At 39.4% G+C, this 20,154-nt stretch overlaps 1 protein-coding gene across 2 annotated transcripts in view; it reads left to right on the forward strand.

Annotated features, from left to right (window-relative positions):
* The window catches only part of Setx (probable helicase senataxin), a 64,512-nt gene that overhangs the window by 38,923 nt on the left and 5,435 nt on the right, over positions 1-20,154 (forward strand). For both annotated transcript variants that reach the window (XM_071595527.1, XM_071595528.1), the window contains exons 12-18: positions 322-501; positions 863-1,005; positions 2,167-2,310; positions 3,949-4,097; positions 4,707-4,857; positions 15,313-15,572; positions 17,097-17,243. In XM_071595527.1, the coding sequence (XP_071451628.1) occupies positions 322-501; positions 863-1,005; positions 2,167-2,310; positions 3,949-4,097; positions 4,707-4,857; positions 15,313-15,572; positions 17,097-17,243 (1,174 nt within the window). The remainder of the gene's footprint in view (positions 1-321; positions 502-862; positions 1,006-2,166; positions 2,311-3,948; positions 4,098-4,706; positions 4,858-15,312; positions 15,573-17,096; positions 17,244-20,154) is intronic.

The following is a 20,154-nucleotide window of genomic DNA, read 5'->3' on the forward strand; positions in this document are numbered from 1 at the left end:
AAAATACTTGAGAGTTGAAAAAATAACTCAACTATTGACAAAATAATTTTGTTGAAAAAATTTGGCTTTTTAGATACTCTTAATAACTCTGATAATTCTAATGTGCCAAGTAGTTTTTATCATATCTGTCATTTTCCTGCAATAATGTAGCTCAAGCACTGGTAAAATATCTGTTTTTTGATAAAGATTGGGCAAAATTGGTTTAAATGCATGCTCTTTTAAGGGTTTGGGGTAAAAAGTGTTTGAAATTAATGATTTTCTCAAAGCTATTTGAAATATCTATTCCATCAAGTCAGCTAATACATGTTCTCCATCTTCTAGGAACTGGGAAGACGAAAGTGATAATTACACTCTTGATGGAAATGTTTGGGTGTGCAGGGAAGTCATTGAATGAGCAGCGAAGGAACCACAAAACACCAAAAATCTTGCTTTGTGCACCCTCAAATGCAGCAATTGACCATGTTGTAATGAAGCTGTTAGCCCTCCGCACTGTTTTGCCTAGTAAGTTTAATTGTATGTTGAATCAAGGATGGAAGTACGTAGTTTTTGAACAAATATTTTTTGGATGCCCGATAAAATTTAATACATTGTAATATCAATAAAATTCATGTAATATAATGGAAAATAATTGTAAGATGATAGAGTATATCTAAATTCTTAATACATAAATGTATAAATATTCTCGCTAATAAAATTAAAAGTTTCCTCTTTATGTCTCTATATGAATTTTGGGAAATGTTGTATGAATGAAATCAGGGCTGATTTTACTCCGTAAAAATTATATGGCTCCTTTCAGAAATGTAATTAAGTTATAATTTTAATGCAGCTTTAATGTTAATTTGCTTAAAATTTCTATTTGCAGAGGAAAATCGATTTAGATTGGTTCGAGTTGGCAGGTTAGAGTCTATGAATCCTGCTGTCCGTGACATATCATTGCAGGAACTAACGTCGAAGGAAGTGAAAAACAATGCAAACTGTAATGATTTAGAGACCTTGGAACTTCATGTAAGTTATGCTTATTGCTATGTTGTGAAATATTTTCAGTGTCCTTGCTGAAGCAACTTATTTATTTATTCGTGGGTTTGGGAAGCATTGTTTTAGAGGAGCACAACTTGATGAGTGCTGATTATAAGGACATGATCAAATTCCCGTAAGTTTTGATAAAATGCAAATGTCTGTGATTGGTAAATGTAATTGATAAGCTTAAAAAATTATTTCAAGAGGGGCAAAATTGTGAATAACACTTGATAGAAATTTCTTCTGCGGGAAAAATTTTCTTAATTTGAAAGTCAATCCTGGGATTCGAGGACCAGGATATTTCAAGAAACTGCAGGAAATGCCAGGACGGTAACTTTTTGATTGAGTCATCCGCTATTATGCATTTGAATGCAACAATTTCAGTGTAAAAATCATTCCCCTTGACCGCAATCATGGTCAAGGTGAATGAATTTTACCCTCTGAAATTGTCGCATTGAGACCAGGATATTTGTTTCCAGGAGTATTTCTTTTCAGGGTTGGGATTTTTTTTGTGGTCCCCTAGATGCCTCTGGTGGTGCATATGCCCCTTGGGATCCTGATAATTCAATGGTTTTTCGTCATATTCCCCTAAAGCCACATCATTAAAGTTGACCAAGCACCCCTGTCTTAGGTGGGACTTAACCCCAAGGCCTTATGGTTAGCAGACAAATATGTTGCTCACCTGATTAACCAGGCCTGATTGAATTATGAGATTAAAAATAATCCCCGGAAATCCTGGCATTTTCCTTGATCCTGGGATTATGGGTTCAGGCACTCCATAATATAGAAAACATTGTATTGTTATTTAAGGGAAGCTTGAGGTTGTGCTGCATAAAAGTGCCCTATATTTTAAATTATTTTTGGTACTTCCAGTAAGTTAAATTTTAAATTGATTGGTATCTTCAGCCTCTTCATGATAATTCTTTTAACCAAAAGTCTTCATGTGTAATATTTGTCACACTAATGGTTATTTTTATTAAGTGAATAATTAGAATCTGTCCTGCTGCTGTTAAATGCAAATATTGATTGAATCAAAATTTGACAAATGGAGCATGTAGTATTTCATAGCTGTCATGCTTGCATCTCATTTTTTGCATTTTTTATTGCTTGAATTTGGTAATATTTAATAGCCCTTGTTTTATATTGCAGATCAGTACACTTCAGGCAAAAATCAATTCAATTCTGCTTGCAGTGGAAACTGTCAGGTGCCGTAATGATCTCAATGGGATAAAAAACCTTGAACTGAAGTTGGCAGAATATCAACAGAAGCTAGATGAAGCATATCAAGCCAAGGTGAGCATTCAAAACTGATGTGTTTAACTACTTCTGTGACTTACCCAAGATAGTCCACGAGTTCTCTCTCTACACTGACAAGCCTGAGCATTTTTGTCTGATGCTAGAAGTTGATCATTCTGCCATTGAAAGCACTTCTAAGAAATCTCTATTGCGAGTGTGGAACTTAATTTAAACCATAGACTTAAATTTTATGTGTAATATTATTACCCTTATCTTTTTACTTATCCATAAGAAAATAACTTTTGCATAGCGAAGAATTTTTTGTCTCTCTTTTTCATTCATGTTTACTCTTATCCTTTATTTTGTACTGACTCGGCTACTATTAAATTCAAGAAATCTTTCGCAATTTTTTTAAAAAAGTAACATATTAATTTCACAAGTAACCTTAATGTTCCAATGGTTTTTCGTGATTGTGTGAGCAAAAATACTATTTTTTATCCATTTTTGTATCTATTACTAAGTTTACCCCATTTTTTTAATTGAATTTCTAATTAAAATGTTTTGTCTCTTGTTATAACATTTCTCGGACATAATTTTATAATTTTGGTAGAAATATAGGAAATAGCACAAATTTTTTCTGTGATATAGAACTATGATAAAGGCATGTGAAGCATTGGAAATGTTATTTTGCTTTCAAAACATATGCGTATTAGTACTTGACCTTTGAGTTGGGTTGGGTTTTCTGTGAAACATTGTTACGTCTACCCAAGGGAACATAAAGACAAGGGAGTAGGTCACACAGGGCACCAATGGCATTGACATGGATATGAAACTAAAATAATTTATGTTAACATCAGTGGTACGTCACAAACTAAGAGTTATCCTGAAAGTCTCTCTGATGGCAATTAACCATTATTTGAAAGACGGTGGCTGTGGGTGGAGTTGTGCAAAATCTGCCTCTTTTACTCCCCATGGAAGGGTTGGGAAAGATATTCTGATTGTCAAGGGAAGCTCTTCTTTGCCTGTATTTTTCTGGTCCTTTGAAAAAAATGTCATGCCAATGTGCAAAATCTCTTCCAGAATGCTCTTGTTTCCTTTTATATACGGTGACAAGGATGGCCATCACAGTCTTTTGTTCACTTTTAGTCCGCAAGTATAGATCTACCAATTAAATGATTGTTGCAAAGGTGATTTTCGTAGCAAATTCTTAGTTTCTGCTGAGTGCTATTGCAAATATACAGTACTGGAATTGGAAGAGAAATAAGATACCTCCAGTAATGGCACAGGTAGTGGGTATAGAACTGGTTTGGAATCGAGCCTTTCCAAAGACACCAGCTTTAATTCCAGAGATAAACTTTTACATTTGAGGCTTCATTATAAATAAGTCACCGGTGATTAAGCACAATAATTGCAAGGAAAAACACTTCATTGGGTTACTTTTGTCAAGTCCCCATTCAATCCCAAGTGCACATAATCTGAGCAACCTCTGGACCCATACAGTTCGTATTAGCTTGAGTTTATTCTGATTACTTATATTTTGTATTCTCTGAATTGAAATTATGCTGGGATAATACCTAGCATTTGGGCTCTACACCAAGAAAAATATGAATTATTTTCACTTGTAATATTGTTTGTATTTTTAGTATGCGACTTGTCTGTTAATTATGTATATTCTTGCTCTTTGGATTATTCCAGGCCAATAATAACAGCAACAATTGGTCTAACAAGGACATGAGAAACTTGGAATTGATGGCTGAGCGAATGGTACTTCAGTGTGCAGATATTGTAGCCACAACATTGGCATCAAGTACAAATGCATCCATGATGGAGGCATTTCCAAGAAGGTTTGTTTTCTGATCCCATTGGTACTTATAAATTTCATTATCGAGCCTCATTAATCTAGTGCAAGGAGTAATTCTCAATGTAGTATAATTTGGTGAATTTTGGTATATGACACTTATTTTAAATGTATAAATAGCCTCTAGTTGTACATCTGGTGGGAAAATATATTAATCTGATAAGCCATGTTATCTCTGACTCATACTAAACTAGGTTCTAGCACATACACGTATACAATTCTTTTTTTTTCCAAATTTTCAAATTCAAGAAAGCCTGGATTAGGTTAGATTATTAGGTTTGAAGCCAATGTTCAGTTCTTTGTTTTTGGTAATATTTAGTATGATCAGCTAAGCTGACCAAGCCATTAATGATTAGTGCTTCCACTCTGATACGGATAAATGTGACTTCTATGCAAACAAATGTGGAAGTAGCATTTATTGATGCCATCTTCTTATTTTTCAATTAGTTTAGTGGACTGATTTCAGGATTACATTGTTGTAATTGATGTAAAATCCTGGAGTAGATACTATTTTATGATTTTGTTAATTAATTTACCAGAATATATTTTTTGAGTTTCATCCTTTTTACACACATTTACTCTATATTCTTTGTAGAGAGAGTTCAAGGCAGCATTTCTCTTGCTGCATCATTGATGAAGCTTGCCAGAGTTTGGAGGTTGACAGTTTAATTCCCCTTAAGCTGGGTATTTCGAAACTTGTTCTTGTTGGGGACCAGCAGCAACTTTATCCTACTGTCATGTCTTTGGTAAGTACCTGTCCATCTATCAGGGACTTTAATTCTAATATTAAGGCGAAACATTTGATTTTAAGGCTGATCATGAACATTTTATTTTAAAATTCACCAAGTTAGGGATTCACCTTCAACATTTAGAAGGACCCATGGCCCTCTTTGTATCTCCAGAATTCTCAGTTGTCCAGGTATTGCATGATCTAATTAATGGGTTTATCCAAAGATACACAAGACGAGAATGAATCCTCAAATTTTAATTTTTTTTAGAGAACCAGAGTAATAAACGAAAATTCGAAAAGAGTCCTGTAAAATTGCAAAAGGCATTCTAGAAGTTACTAAATGGAAAAGTAAACACGTATAGTAATTGTAAATAAAATTCGATTTTCCATGTGCGGATAATCCTTTTGTGGTTTATCAATGTTATTATTCTCTTCCCAGCACCTCGGAATTTTAACAATATTACAATTGTAAAGATATTGAAATACTTTGAAATTTTGATATACTTTAAAAAAAGTACAATTATGATTTTGATTTAAATACTTGGGATTTCTTATGGTTTTAAATTTCACAAAGTCAAGGGTTGTCAATAGTATTTGTTTTAATTTAAACATTTTTGCTCTATCCATACTTTCCTATTATTGTTTCCCTTGCGTTCAGTAGCCCTAAGAATCCCACATTCTCCATTGAGGTGAGCGAAATCATAGGTTTACTATTCAGCAAATTAGTAATTAATTGCAATACAACAATTTCAGTGTGCATATAATCCTGCCAACATCAATATAATCTAGTGGAATTCATTTGTCGTTGCCAGAATTTGAACCCGTATCCCTCGGATGTCTGGCCGAGTGCTTTAGCCAGTTAAGCTACCAAGGCATCCTCTTGTCGTCGGGGACATTAAGGGAGGAAGAACCACCACTCTTTGGTTGGACGTATTTATTGCTACTTACAACATTGTAACACAGATGCTCGGAGCCCAAGGGTAGTCACAGGGAATCAGGCAGGGAGTCGCGGGTCTCGCGAGGGTGCCGACCGGCGTAGGGAAGGTAGGAGCGGTCTTGCGATGGCGCGGACCGGCGACGGAACAGACTAGCCCGCCTCGTTGGGTCCCCCTGGTATTTATCCGAAATACTCGGGACCAACGGGCGCACGAGGAGGGCTGAGAGCGCGGGTGGACGGCTAGTGTCCCAAGGAGTCCCGTTACTGTTCTCGCATGACGCACGAGGAGGGATGAGAGCGCGGGTGGACGGCTAGTGTCCCAAGGAGTCCCGTTACTGTTCTCGCTCCACCCCCCCACGACATCACCCCGTCGGCAGTTAAGCCCCTGGCGTGGAATTACTAGGCTCCGAGAAAATTTCATATAAATGAACAATAAACATGAAGAAAACACTGAGTATCAGTATGCAGAGTATACACATATAAAAAAAAATACCGAATAACAATATGAACCTTTTAAGAATTTAAGTTACATTGGAAATGTACATTCTTGAGCAATCATTGATATAGGTGGGTATTCAACCCCCTTTTTCCTTCTTCAATGTCCTTACGCGCACACACACACACAAAAATGTTCCACACACACGTTCAAGGTCCTTACGCGCATACACACACAAAAATGTTCCACATACAAGTTCACAACTGCCTAAACACATTAGCACATCAGTTCACTGGACCTTTCACAGATTGGGAAAAGGGGGACAAATGTTGGGGATGCAGATTGGGAGACATTATACACCTGAATAGGTGGGTGTTCCGGCGTTCCTGTGGAGGATTTCTGCCCCTTCCCCGCTCTCCGGTGGCAACAAATATAGCCTACACCGAAAAGGGCAAAAGCTATAAGAGCTAATGCAGGAATTCCAGCGTAATGGATTAACTTGACATTTTTGATTAATGGTTTAAGGACACTTGAAATCGTCTATGAGGGCAAGAAATATTTAAAAAAGCTCCCGGCTCACGCTAAACAGCCACTGACCTGCAATTTCTCCCCTTACATATTCCAAAAACGGAGTGCTACATAAGTGCACTTCGCAGTGAGTTTTTATAGATATGCTACTGTTTAAAAATGCCGCTATGTTGCACGAGTCAGATAGGTTGCGTAGGATAGGATAGGAGGGAAGGCACACTTGCACATCGCCTGTAACACAGTCTTCGCCACCATCAGGCGGGAGTAGGATAAACCCCTCGTGGTTCTCTGTTACCGCCAAGTACATGGAATCTGGTTTTAAGACCATAGCCGGATGGCCGTCAGGCATCCCCACCGGGAACGTGTGAGCCTTGTACACTCTAAATTTTCCATTTCGGCGACTTAACGGGAGTGCAACCAATAGCATGATAGTACCAGCATGCCTGAGAATGCGAACTCGTGCAATGCTGTATATAGGCATAGCCGAAGTGCCTTCGTACAGTGCGAATTGATGGTCAGGCGCCAATTGGGTTTTAGCAGTTTTCAAGATTCTTTTTAGGTGGGACGGGGCGAGGATCGTGGGTTGCAACCTACCCAGCTCCGCTAGCATAACGGTAGTCCGTGTGAGCGAAAGAGCTCGTTCAAGTTCTGCTAAATATTGCGAGATTGCTAGATAGCTATTGGGAATAGTGGACAATAAGTCAACAAGAGCAAGGTTACTAGCTGTTTGGTGAGCGAGATTACTTTCCGTGATGTTCATAAAATTTTTTAATTGCCTGACGGGAGGATAGCTGGAAGTTAGGAATGGAATATCAAAGGGAGGGAGGTTCGGTATCACACCCTGGAGGAGGGGAGTGAGGCCTGTGACGGGGCCGGTCCACATCGGAGGGCCTTTTGGTGGAGGTGGTAGGGAAGAGGGGTGGTATCCCTCACCTCCGGGTGGTCTGCTGGGACTGATGCTCTTCGGCGTAGCGGATGTGGCCGCTGAGATTTCCTCCTCCCGTCCCGGGGTAACAGGTCGTTCAGGAGTAGATGGAGGGCCGTCATCATCCCGGCGGACGCATACGGCGGTGGTCTTTTGCCCAACGCTCGGCATCCTGGTGTTGGAGTCCGCTCCGGAGGGACGGGATCGATGCATTCGGCAGGTCGTTTCGACTCCTGTCCACGCCCTTGGCTCCCGCTAACTCCGTGTTGTGCTGCGGCTGCCATTGTAAGAAAGGGCTCTAACTCTGTGTGACGCGGCCGGGTCGTGGGCGAAGATTGTACGGGTGGCGGAGCGGCGATTGAGTTTCCAACAGCGGGGCTGGACGCGATGAGTATGGCGTCTGCAGGTCCGGGTCCCGGGTTGGAGAGGAACTCGGCTCCTGATGAGTGTACGCTTCGGTTGGCGTTGCAACGTCGGTTTCGGAATTGGAAGGAGGAATATTTAAGGCAGAAGGAGGGTCTTCGGTGAGGAAGTTAGGTTGGGGGATAGGCTCCGGATCTGGTGGAAGAGGTAAGACATTCCTCAAGTGGGCGATGAACCTCCGTCCATTCTGAAGATTTTCAATGTCCAGCGTAACTGGACTTCTTACACGGATAACCTTATACGGGCCTATCCATCTAGACAAAAGCTTCCGAGATCGACCTGGGGAAGGGGCCATATTCCGCAAGAGGACTAGTTGTCCTATTTGCACTTGAGGTAGAGATAAGCCTTTGTTATTGCGGATATGCTCATTCTCCGTATTCTGCTTATCGAATTCTGCTGCTTGGTTATGTGCCATTTTCAAGCGATATAGGAGTTCCTGTTCATAAGCTGCTGCATCTCTCGTTTCGGATTGTTTAGGCAAAATGTCGGCTTCCCATGGTAAATTTAATTCACGCCCATACATTAGATATGCGGGACTGTAGCCGGTGACTCGATGTTTTGTATTGCGGTACACAAATAAGGCAAAATTCAAGTGCTCGTCCCAGTCTCTGTGATCCTGCGCTACATAGTGAGAAATGACATTAGCGAAGGATTGATGAGCTCTCTCCAACCTCCCGTTCGCAGAGGGGTTGTAAGGAGATGTGAATATGGAGGATATCTTTAGAATTTGGCAAATATTTTTCATTAAATTTGACGTGAAATTCGCGCCTCTATCCGTGAGCAGATACTTAGGGGTACCGTGACGACAGACAATATTCTCCACGAATGCACGCGCGACTGTTTGTGCGGTCTGGTCTTTTATTGCTACAGCCTCAGGATAGCGAGTGAAGTAATCTTGACACGTGAGTATATACTTATTTCCCTTCTTTGAAAGGGGAAGCGGGCCAACTATATCTAATGCTAATTTCTCCAACGGATAGGTTGCCTCTAAAATTGGCTGAATAGGAATAGACCGTATTTGAGCCTTACGTTTTTTGCATTCCAAGCAATTTTGTACATACAGACGCGTGTCTGAATAGCACCCAACCCAAAAAAAATGTCGCTGAACGATATTTAATGTCTTATCTAATCCGCAGTGTCCTGCTAAAGGAGCATCATGACAACGCTCAAGGATGTGTTTCCTCATTGCCTTTGGGGCACAAATAACAGTTTGCGCTCCCCTTTCTGTAATATTGACTTTGCATAAAACCTCGGCGTCGTCATAGAAGTAAAATGGATCATGGTTACTCGCCAGGGTGTGTAATGATTCGAGCTCCAAGCACTGGCGCTGTTCTCTAGCTATTCTGTCTTTGTCCCAGCAGGGCTCGTATTGTGAGGTTTCGACGAAATTAACGATATGCGTTCTTGATAGTGCATCACTGTGGGCGATATCCTTTCCTGGGCGGTACCTAACATCAAAGGAATACTCATTTAGTTCCATAACCCATCTCGCCAACCTTGGTTTCGGTTCCTTTAGTGCTAATAGCCATTTTAACGGTTTATGATCGGTACAAAGAGTGAAGTGTCTCCCCAGTAGGTAGACGCGGAATTTCTTCACCATGGAAACGACGGCAAAGCATTCTACTTCCGTCGCGGAGTATGACTTTTCTGCTCCATGCAATTGTTTACTGGCGCATGCGATAAGATGTTCTCCATCTTCGAATTCTTGAGACAAAATCCCACCGAGTGCGCAGTTTGATGCATCTGTTGTCAACGTAAATTTTCTGGAAAAATCTGGAAACCTTAAAACAGGTTGCGTACAGAGGTAGCATCGTAATTTTTCGAAGGCTTGACTTTGCTCAGTTCCCCAATGAAATTGTGACTCTCTTTTTAGTAGTTTCGTGAGCGGTCTGGAAATGTCGGCAAAATTTGCAATGAATTTTCTGTAATACCCCGCGAGACCGAGAAAGGACTGAAGAGCTCGTATATTTTTTTGGTTCCGGGAATTCCTGAATGGCTTTTATTTTCTCATCGTCGGGCTGTAGACCTTCTGCTGAGATAATATGTCCTAAAAATTTGACTTTTTTCCGGAAGAAAATGCATTTCTGGGGTTTTAGTTTTAATTTCGCTTTTCTCAGCCTGGAAAAAATTTCCCTTAATCCAGATATGTGGGCTTCCCATGAATAATCATATCTAAGGATATCATCCAAATAGAAGACGCATCCATCCCCGAGCCCCCCCAACACAGCATTCATGAGACGTAGGAAGGTTGAAGGTGCATTTGCTGGACCAAAACTCATTCTATTACACTCGTAGTAACCGTGGGGCGTACTGAATGCGGTGTATTCTCTACTGTTTTTGTCCACTTCCACTTGCCAATAGCCGGTACATAAATCCATGGTGGAAAAATAGCGTGCGTCGCCTATCTGGTCAAAAATTTCATCCATGTTCGGGAGCGGAAACACCTCCTTTTTTGTGACGTTATTTAGGGCGCGGTAATCTATGCACGGACGGTATTGAACAGATTCATTACTCGTAGATTTTTTCTTCACCAAGATTATAGGGGCGGACCAGGGGCTGGTCGAGGGGGATATCACGCCATTTTGTAGCATTTCCTTAATGGCATCATCTAACACTGCGCGCTGAGAATGAGGTACACGATACGGTGCCTTCTTGATTGGCTTTGCATCTCCGACGTTAATGGTATGCCTTACTATCTCCGTACAGCCTAGAGGAGTAGTTGGGCTGACGAATATATCGAAAAATTCGGTGAGAAGCGTTTTCAGTGATTCTAAAGCTACCGCAGGTACGTCCTCCAGATTGAAAAGTGAGGAAATATTTCCCCCCGGTGGTTTTTCAGGCCAGATCTCTCCTTCCTCAGAGTCGATTGTATTTAAAAGCGGATTAGTTGCTTTCTCGTGAAACCCTTCGACCTCTATGCTCGAACCTTTCTTAATGATTTTTTCAGTAATCCCATCATTGAAAAGTAAAACAGGAGCTATTCCTTTCTCAGACACCTTCACAATTATCGGGAGGGACGTGGAACGCCCTCCGAGGATGAGTTCTTTTTGCGCTAATTTATTATTCCGGGCCCAACACATCAAGATCGACAAGGGGGGTACTTTGATATTTTCTTCCATACACAATGATTCGAAGCCACTTTCTTCCCTGGAAAACTCTCCCTCTGATTTTGAGACTACGGTTCGCACCAAGGCGTCATCGGAACCACCCTTACTAAGGTTATCACACAGATTCGGAAATTCACTTCGTTCTGATGTCCCGGCGTTCGCATCGTCTGTCTCCACAATTCTGTTTTCTCTCTCTTTTACAGTCGCGGCTTTCGTCTCGACATACATATCTGCCCCTTGATACATCTCAAAATTTTCTTGGTTAATCAGGCTTGGGAGAAATAATTTAGTGTCGCATTTTCCCATACTAGATTCTGAAGTATTCGGTGCTGAGGAAAGAAGGCGCGGAAGTTTGTACTCTTCGCAGCTTGAGATTGATGAACTATCATCAATAGAAATTCGTACTTTTTCGGAGGATTGCACTTTCGGGGGATCGGATTTTACGCGTCGCGGTTTGCACCATTCATCGGCAGTCGCAACCGTCGGATTTTCTGAAACAATGAGACGAGGCTGCTCTTTCTCTTGTGAATAGTGTTCACATGTCACCGCGTCTGAATGACAGTCGGTTTCCTCAAATGTAATCAGATCGATGTCTAGTTGCTGTCTATTGCTGGGATGTAATTTTACGCCATGCTTGTTATTTATGATAAATTTTGAACTATCCAAATTGATAGAGCAGCCATAATTTTTCATAAAGTCAAGTCCAATTATGCCATCATAATTTGTGGTCCCTAAATCTACGATCAACGCATCGTGCGGGTAAGACTTCCCGTCAATCATTAACGGAATATAACACTGGCCTTTTACCGGGAGAACATGACCTGAGGCGCTTTTGATGGGAGTAGCATAGGGAGAGAGACTAAGTTCCATGAATGAAAATTTCCTTTGATGGAGAATGGTGACTGCGGCGCCTGTATCCACTAGGAACCTAAGAGGTTGGCCGATCATCGTTCCTTCAAGTATCAAGCCAGCTTCGGGTGTTACAGCTAAAATCAATTCTCCCCCGACCTTGCGATCGGGGCTGACAAGTTTCCCTGCTCCGTTAACCCTTTGCTTGGGCAATCTACGGGGCGATGACCGGATTTCCGACATAGCCCGCAAATGAGTAGCGGGCATTCTTTTGAATTGTGAGTTGACTCACCGCACTGAAAACATTGACGCTGAGTTGATCGGCAATAGCGAGCGATGTGCCCTGTCCGACCGCACTGATAACATTTGCGTGGGGGAGGAGGCGGAGGACGTGGCCGCTCTGCCCTTTGCGACTCATGATTGGGCGGGTAGGATAAGTGATTGGGCTGAGCTCCTACGGTATTTACGTGTGCTGATTGTTGTCCATTCGGAACCATTACTAATGGCGTCTGTTCGTGAATGGGAGCCGGGGGGAGATAGTGTTGCGGGAGATGAGGGTTGACATGAGACGGCTGCCTAGGGAAAAGAGAGTGGATGCCACCAGCATTAGGAACTTGAATCGCATAATTTCTTAAATTCGCCTCCTTATTCAGCGCAAACTCTTCCGCCTCCAGAATATTTTTTGGACCTCGAACCAAGACGAAACGTCCTAACTCTTCTCTTAATCCCGAAAGAAATTGAGATAAAAGTCTGTGGTCAAAGATAGCTTTCGTGGATGCTGAATTTGGGTCTGGAAAAGTTTCCCTTAATTGGCGAATGATCTTCCGAAGTCTGGTGGAGAACTCACTGACGGGTTCAAGCGGGCGCTGCACGCAAGTTGTAAACATACGCTCGAGCGAGATGGGAGAAATTCGAACTGAAAATCTGCGCTTAAGACAAGAGGAAAAATTTTCAAAGTTATCCACTATATGTGGGTTAGTGGTAACGTATTCCGCTGCAGAGCCACTGAGACGCAATCGCGCCACGCACAAGGTTTGGGCCTCCGTCCAAGCATTAAGATGACTTGTGATTTTCAAACATTCCAAGAAATTACTTACGGACGATTCGTCGTCCCCGCTAAAATTTGGAATAAGATATGCTTGACTCCCGATTGTCGTGGCGTATTGTGTGGGTGCACCGGAGGTCGAAGTACTGTCGGTGATGGTATTAACGGTCGGCGTAAACTCCACAAAAGGATTTAGGTGCAATGGGTAAGTTGGGAAAAGAGGGAGGTCTGAAGGACACGAGTGAAAAGGATTGTAAGACGCCATGACAGCAATTGCTTAAACCACAATGACACGAACGTTATAACTTATTATAAGGTGATAAACCTAAGGTAGTCTGAATCTGGTGCCCGAAAGGCATGGTAGCGTGCTGGTAAGAAGGATAGCATTCTTACAGCAAAAATCAGTTAATTGAAAGTTTAACTGTTAAAATTCCGTTCGGGTGCGATCCATCCGTATTGAATGCAAAATTCAATGAAATGTTCGTTCCTCAAACACACCTGACACCAATTAATGTCGTCGGGGACATTAAGGGAGGAAGAACCACCACTCTTTGGTTGGACGTATTTATTGCTACTTACAACATTGTAACACAGATGCTCGGAGCCCAAGGGTAGTCACAGGGAATCAGGCAGGGAGTCGCGGGTCTCGCGAGGGTGCCGACCGGCGTAGGGAAGGTAGGAGCGGTCTTGCGATGGCGCGGACCGGCGACGGAACAGACTAGCCCGCCTCGTTGGGTCCCCCTGGTATTTATCCGAAATACTCGGGACCAACGGGCGCACGAGGAGGGCTGAGAGCGCGGGTGGACGGCTAGTGTCCCAAGGAGTCCCGTTACTGTTCTCGCATGACGCACGAGGAGGGATGAGAGCGCGGGTGGACGGCTAGTGTCCCAAGGAGTCACGTTACTGTTCTCGCTCCACCCCCCCACGACACTCTTACCCTCAGAAATATTTTTTTTTCTAGGTAAATGTTCTATGCACCCTGAAATTGTTGCATTGTAATATACATTTAGTAGATGTCTCTGTTAAAACCTACTGTCGCATCATCTCTCACAGTTTCTTGGAATAAGTCATAAATTATTTACACTGCTTTATTTCAATCAATATATTATATGATGAATATGAATTCATATGAGCAATATTTAGTCAATATTTATCCTTTGCCAACAATTTGCTTTTTCCTGTTTACCTAATTGGTATAGCTTTCTGAGGAAAATATATTCTGCTATTCACTTTGATGATAGTTATATGGTATTGTAAAACTATAGTTCCACCTGTATCAAAATGGCTGGAATTTGGAATAAAATGTACTTTCCCTTGCTAAAAAATAAAAATCACAATGAATGAAATAAAAGTCTCCGTTTATATATGTTTATGTCATGGCCATATTTTCTGCATGTTTTGATTATCTATGCCTCATCATACATCCATTTGCACGGATAATCGAGAGTTTAACGTTCTCAATGTTTTCTAGAGTGATGAAAGTACAAACAATATTTTGTGTAATACCATCATTTTTAGTTATTGCTTGGATTAGTTATCACTTATATACTGCACTCAGATGTGAAATATGGATGCTAATTTTTATGGCAAGTTTTCTTCATTCGTGCCATCTTATTAAAGTATGTGTGTGTGGATATGTATGTATATGTGTAGGTATGTGTATGCATAATTGTATGTATGTGTGTGTATGTGTATGTATGTGTATGTGTGTGTGTATATATATATATATATATATATACATATATATATATATATATATATATATATATATATATATATATATATATATATATATATATATATATATATGTATACTTTTTTCTTTTCGATGTGCAAATCTGTGCTAAATGAATTTATGTCTGTCTATATGTATTTATGTGTACATATGAATGTAACTATAAGTTTAATGCCTAATATAATATGTATACGATGATGGGTTAAATGGAAGAAGGGACCATTTGGTCTCAATTTCGCCCAAATAAAGACCTCTATCTATCTATTAAAGTATATTAGCATATTCTCTCTTCTTTGCGAGTACATGGGTTATTTAATTTTATTTAAGTGATATTGGTTTTACACTCTTTGTATAGGTTCAGCCAATTGGAATGTGAACTGATTTGTGAATGGTTTTCATAAAAAAAGGGCAGTTTAAGGAGTGAATGATCATCTCCTGACTATTTTGTGCTCCTGTGTTTTAATGAGAAATTTACTCCTTTTGAAGGTTGCCAAACAGAATGGTTTGCAGACATCTCTCTTTGAACGACTATGGTCGGTACTTAGCCTGAGAGGGGCGCCAGATGATAGCTCTCCATTAGTAGTCCTGAATGTACAATATAGAATGCACCCAGAGATTTGCCATTGGCCCAATATCCACGTTTATCAGGGTATTTTAAAAACTCCTGATGACTTGGTGATGGAACGGCAATCTCCATTTTTACCATACGTGATACTCAGTCTGGAATATGATCAAAACGATCCCAAGTAAGTCAAAGATCAAAAGCAAAGAGTGAAAGAAAAATTGCAATAAACTAGACTCATAAATGCTGTTGTGACTAGGCAAACTGCCCCGGTATGGGGCTAACATTTGTCTCTTGTATGGAGTTAATATTTCAGTGCTGTCGTCAGACACACTGAATGGCAGCAAATGGCCAAATGGTGGTGTGATGACTATATTTAACACAGAAGTTGATCAATGGCTGTCAGCATGATTTTGGCTGCAAATACCTCATTCCCTCCTATAGGCAAGAAGGCAACCAAATGCCACCTTAATTACTCAATGCCTGGAATATAACTTGAGCTAACTCACAAACAGTCTTCTAAGAATACCTGAAATATTTTGACAACTGATGCTTATAATGTATTTAAAATGTTAATAATGTTTTTGAAAGTAAAAGTGATTTTTGCAGTAAAATATATTAGTTCCAAACTTTGATTTGTATAAAATTGTGTCATTTGGCATGGGCGAGTCAACATATAATTTTCTAAATCTTGGGTTTTATTGCAAAGGTACTTTTTGTGGAGTTAAATTATTATAAATATTTTACCGGATAAGGTGAGATGGTAGGTTTTGGATGGAAAAAGCCAATCAGTTAAGATGTGTAACAGTACATTACTTTTCCTTGCCTGTAATAGCAAAACACAACCTGGATTTCAACACTATAATAAACCCTTTTTCAGTTCTACTTACTATCTTCAACTCTTCATAATGTCCAGCATGCTTATTCATTGCCAACCCCTTCCTCGCTTGCTTTGTGTTCTCCCCTTTATCTTGGCTTCAATGTGCCATGACCAATCAAAATTCTCTATCCATCTTTCCTGCCTCCTTTTGAATACCTTTCTATACATTTCACCATTCCCACCCTTCTCTAAACTCATATTTGAAAAGCCTTAAAGGAATTGAATAAAGTTAAAAGATCTGCTAAATTTGATAATGGTTAGGATGATAAAATTAAGTGAAACAAGATTAATACAGAAACTATAATGGGAGTAGAAAGTAGGCGAAAACTTGATTAAAACTTATGTGAAGTCATGGAACACATAAGTTAATGTTTGGTCATGAGGGAATTGATTATTAGGATTTTCCAAGAGAAGTTTAGACTTGAAAACCTGGATAGAAAAATAGAAATAGATCCCAGAACTGACAGATTTAAATGCTCTTTCTTCCCTTGCTCAATTTTATATGACAGCACAGTACTTCCGGTATATTTCAGCATCACAAGTAGTCCAAAATCACTCTAAAATTGTATATTAATTACTTGTATTTTAGGCTTTTAATTTTTGTGTTGTTATTTTAAATGTAAGCAAGAAATTTGCATTATGAAGTCAACTTTTGTAATGCTCTTTCATAGGTTTTGAACATAAAATGGCAAATTCATTTGTATTTGATAAAAATGAGAGGTAATTGAATAATTTACATTTTCGGGAATCATTCAAGTGGAATTTCAATGATGCTTATGTATCTTGTCATTTTTGACAATGGATTAAACAATATTTTTATCTTTTCAGTCAATTGCTTAATGGAAACGAAGCTGAGTTGGTGTCTAAGCTTTATTTTGCAATGCACGAAAAAACTGAGAAAAGGAGGTATTCCATTGGGATAATCACACCATATCAGAAGCAAAAGGATGCAATTGAAGGTGCAATTATGAAAAGGTATTAAGTGATGTTCATATCATTGATGGATAAAATGTGTTGCGGTTTTGTCAAAATTAAATTCTTATTCTCCTTAATAGCCCATAGAAAAAATGGATAAGTTTCTAATTTAGAGAAATCGATCACACCAGAATTTTTGGTTTAAATAATGTTTACATCTTTGTCATAGATGTATTCACAGTATTCACTATCAGTTCCCAGGGCATCATTTCCATTATTTGTCAGTGGTTTAAAATTTATGAGAATTTGCAAGATTTTAATTATGAGAAATTTTAAACCACTAAATTTTAATTTTAAAAATTTAAATAAATATTAAATTTTAAAATTTGCATTGGTGAAAGAACTAGATCAAGTAAATAATGTCAGTGCAAAGTCTGTGATAAACATCATAATTACCATCAATCAATCATTCTGCATCAGTGAAAGTAGATGTGGTCCTTAAATTGGGGTCATATTTATGTGGGTTGTTCAATTGATACATTGGAAAAAATAGGAGTACAAATTATTTTGGGTATTTTGTTTTTATTTTAAACATAATCTTCTTTGACCTTGATACACTTTTATCAGCATTTCTCCAATTTTTCAAGCCATCCCTAAAGCAGAGTTTTGAAAAGTCCTCAAAATAGACATCTGAATTGGCGATGACCTGGTACGATGTGAAATGTTTTCCACTAACCCATGATTTCAAGTCCAGAAATAAAAAATCTAACTGGGGGCCAAATCTTTATGAATACGATGGATTTTGTAATAATTTGAACTTTAATTCCATCAAAACTGCACAGGTGTGCACCCATGGATTGCCTTAATGGGAGAGAATTTTTTTCTTTGCAAAATACTTTTTCTCTTGATAACAGAACACAATACTCTCCATTTGTCGTTTGCCATTTTTGCACAGTGTAATAATTCATCGTGCCTCCCCGGAAACTGCAGTTACCACCTTGTCGCTATGTGTACAATTTTCACCCTCTTCAGAGCCAGATCTCCTTTAGAAACTCACTGTTTCGACTGTTCTTTTCGTTTCTGGAGTTTAGTAGTGTGTGTAAACGTGTTTCATTAAGAGTTATGTATTGATAGGGAAGCTCCTCAGGATTGTGATAGAAAACCAGTACCAAACCAGCCTCCTAATTGACCACATGATATCGTAGTAGTAGTATTTAGCGCAGGCGACCGACAGCTGAGGTCATTAGTGCCATAGGGGATGGACAGGAGAGGATGAAGGGTGGAGAGAAACCCGGTGTCAGCATTAGCCTACTCTTCACGAAAGGTGCCAAGGGGTCCGCAGCTTGACGTCCCATCCGACGGACGGCATACTCAATCAAAGTGCCCTCCACAAAGCACCTCAAGTAGGGATTGAGATACCTCTGAAAAATATTCAACACCACCGGGATTTGAACCCGAGCCCTCTGGGTGGGAAGCCATCATGATGATTTCATTTATTCTTGACTGAGAGCAATTATAGCACCCATATTGCCGTGATTTTTTCATGCCTAATTTTTCATGCAAAATTAAAAACACTGTACCTCGTGATAGTATGCATGTGGCCTCTACTATTTCCCAAACTTTGATTCTTCGATCTCTCCAAAACTTTATGCGATTTTGTCAATCATTTCGAAGGAAGTCACTTCCCCTGGACATCTTGGATGATGCTCACTATTTGTGGATGTGCCGTCTTATTTAAATTCATTTACCCAGTTGTAAACATTTGCAAACACCGGAGCAGATGTGCCATGACCTTCATCCAACTTGGCTTTGATCTCTTTTAGTGTTTAGCCTTTTAAATAGAAGTGTTAAGTCTTCGCATTAAAATCATTTTTTTCCATTTTTATAAGTAAACAAAAGTTTGTTGAATAGTTGAAATTCAAACAGTAGTCTAGAGTGATGAGGCTTACCATAAGTACACCTTTTTTGATACTACAAATGCCCTCTCCTTGGATTTTCTAAGGAATCATTGAATGACACATGTATCTTAATTTGAGCATGGCAATTCTTAATTCGTCTTAACTCATTTCTTGCGATTTGTGGGAAGTGTTATTTAAGGTGTTAGACAGGTCAAAGAAGATTTCTCGGATTTTCTAGGCATTGTTACAAAAAAAGTGATACAGGGACTATTTAGCAGATCAAAGAATGAAGCCTAAGCCTTCTTAAATGTATGAGAAATTCAAGTTAGCTAGATTGCAAAGGAATTATTACAAAACTAATTTATGTAGGCTGATTACACTGGCTGGAAAGAAAAGGGAATGGACTCCTCTAATTATGGAATAGAGTACTTGTTATTAGGCGTCGCTTTTATGCAGTCATAATTTTTAATTGTTTTTTTGTTTATATTTTTTGTATGAGAACAACATACTTTTGTCTTTTTTATGATTTATTCATCATTAAGTTATTTCCAAATTTACTTTAAACTTCCATTGATTTTTTCTTCAATGTTGAGCTATCTCTAAAATGAAGTACCTTTTTTATTGCCAAGCCCTCAGTCGTTCTGTTAGGTTGATTTATATATCTATCATCTCTTGTCTTCTTCATTAATGATATCTTTCTGCCTTTTATCACCTTTTAAAATCATCCTTGCTATCAGTTCTCTCCCTTGGCATTTCTTTCCTCTTTAATCTTCTTCTGGTTGACATGGGATATTTTACAAAGGTAATAATAATTAGATTTTATCAATCCTTATCTATTTGAAAGATTTTTAGACAGATTCATGTTTGAGCCAATATTTCAGCACCCTGAGTGTTTTACGGTCATCGGGGGAAGCCAATATATGGGCTCCTTGAATGTCATATAATGTTAATCGCCTCAAAATAGTTGAATTATGGCATCAACATCCTCTTTAAGTGAATCATCTCAGGAAGTAGTACCATATTGGCATGAGTTCTGGATACTTCTGGCCAAGCAGAGCTGATTTAATGATCAT

This window comes from Hetaerina americana, unplaced genomic scaffold, assembly GCF_022747635.1.
Source record: "Hetaerina americana unplaced genomic scaffold, ioHetAmer1.1.p SCAF_7, whole genome shotgun sequence".
Lineage (NCBI taxonomy): Eukaryota > Metazoa > Arthropoda > Insecta > Odonata > Calopterygidae > Hetaerina > Hetaerina americana.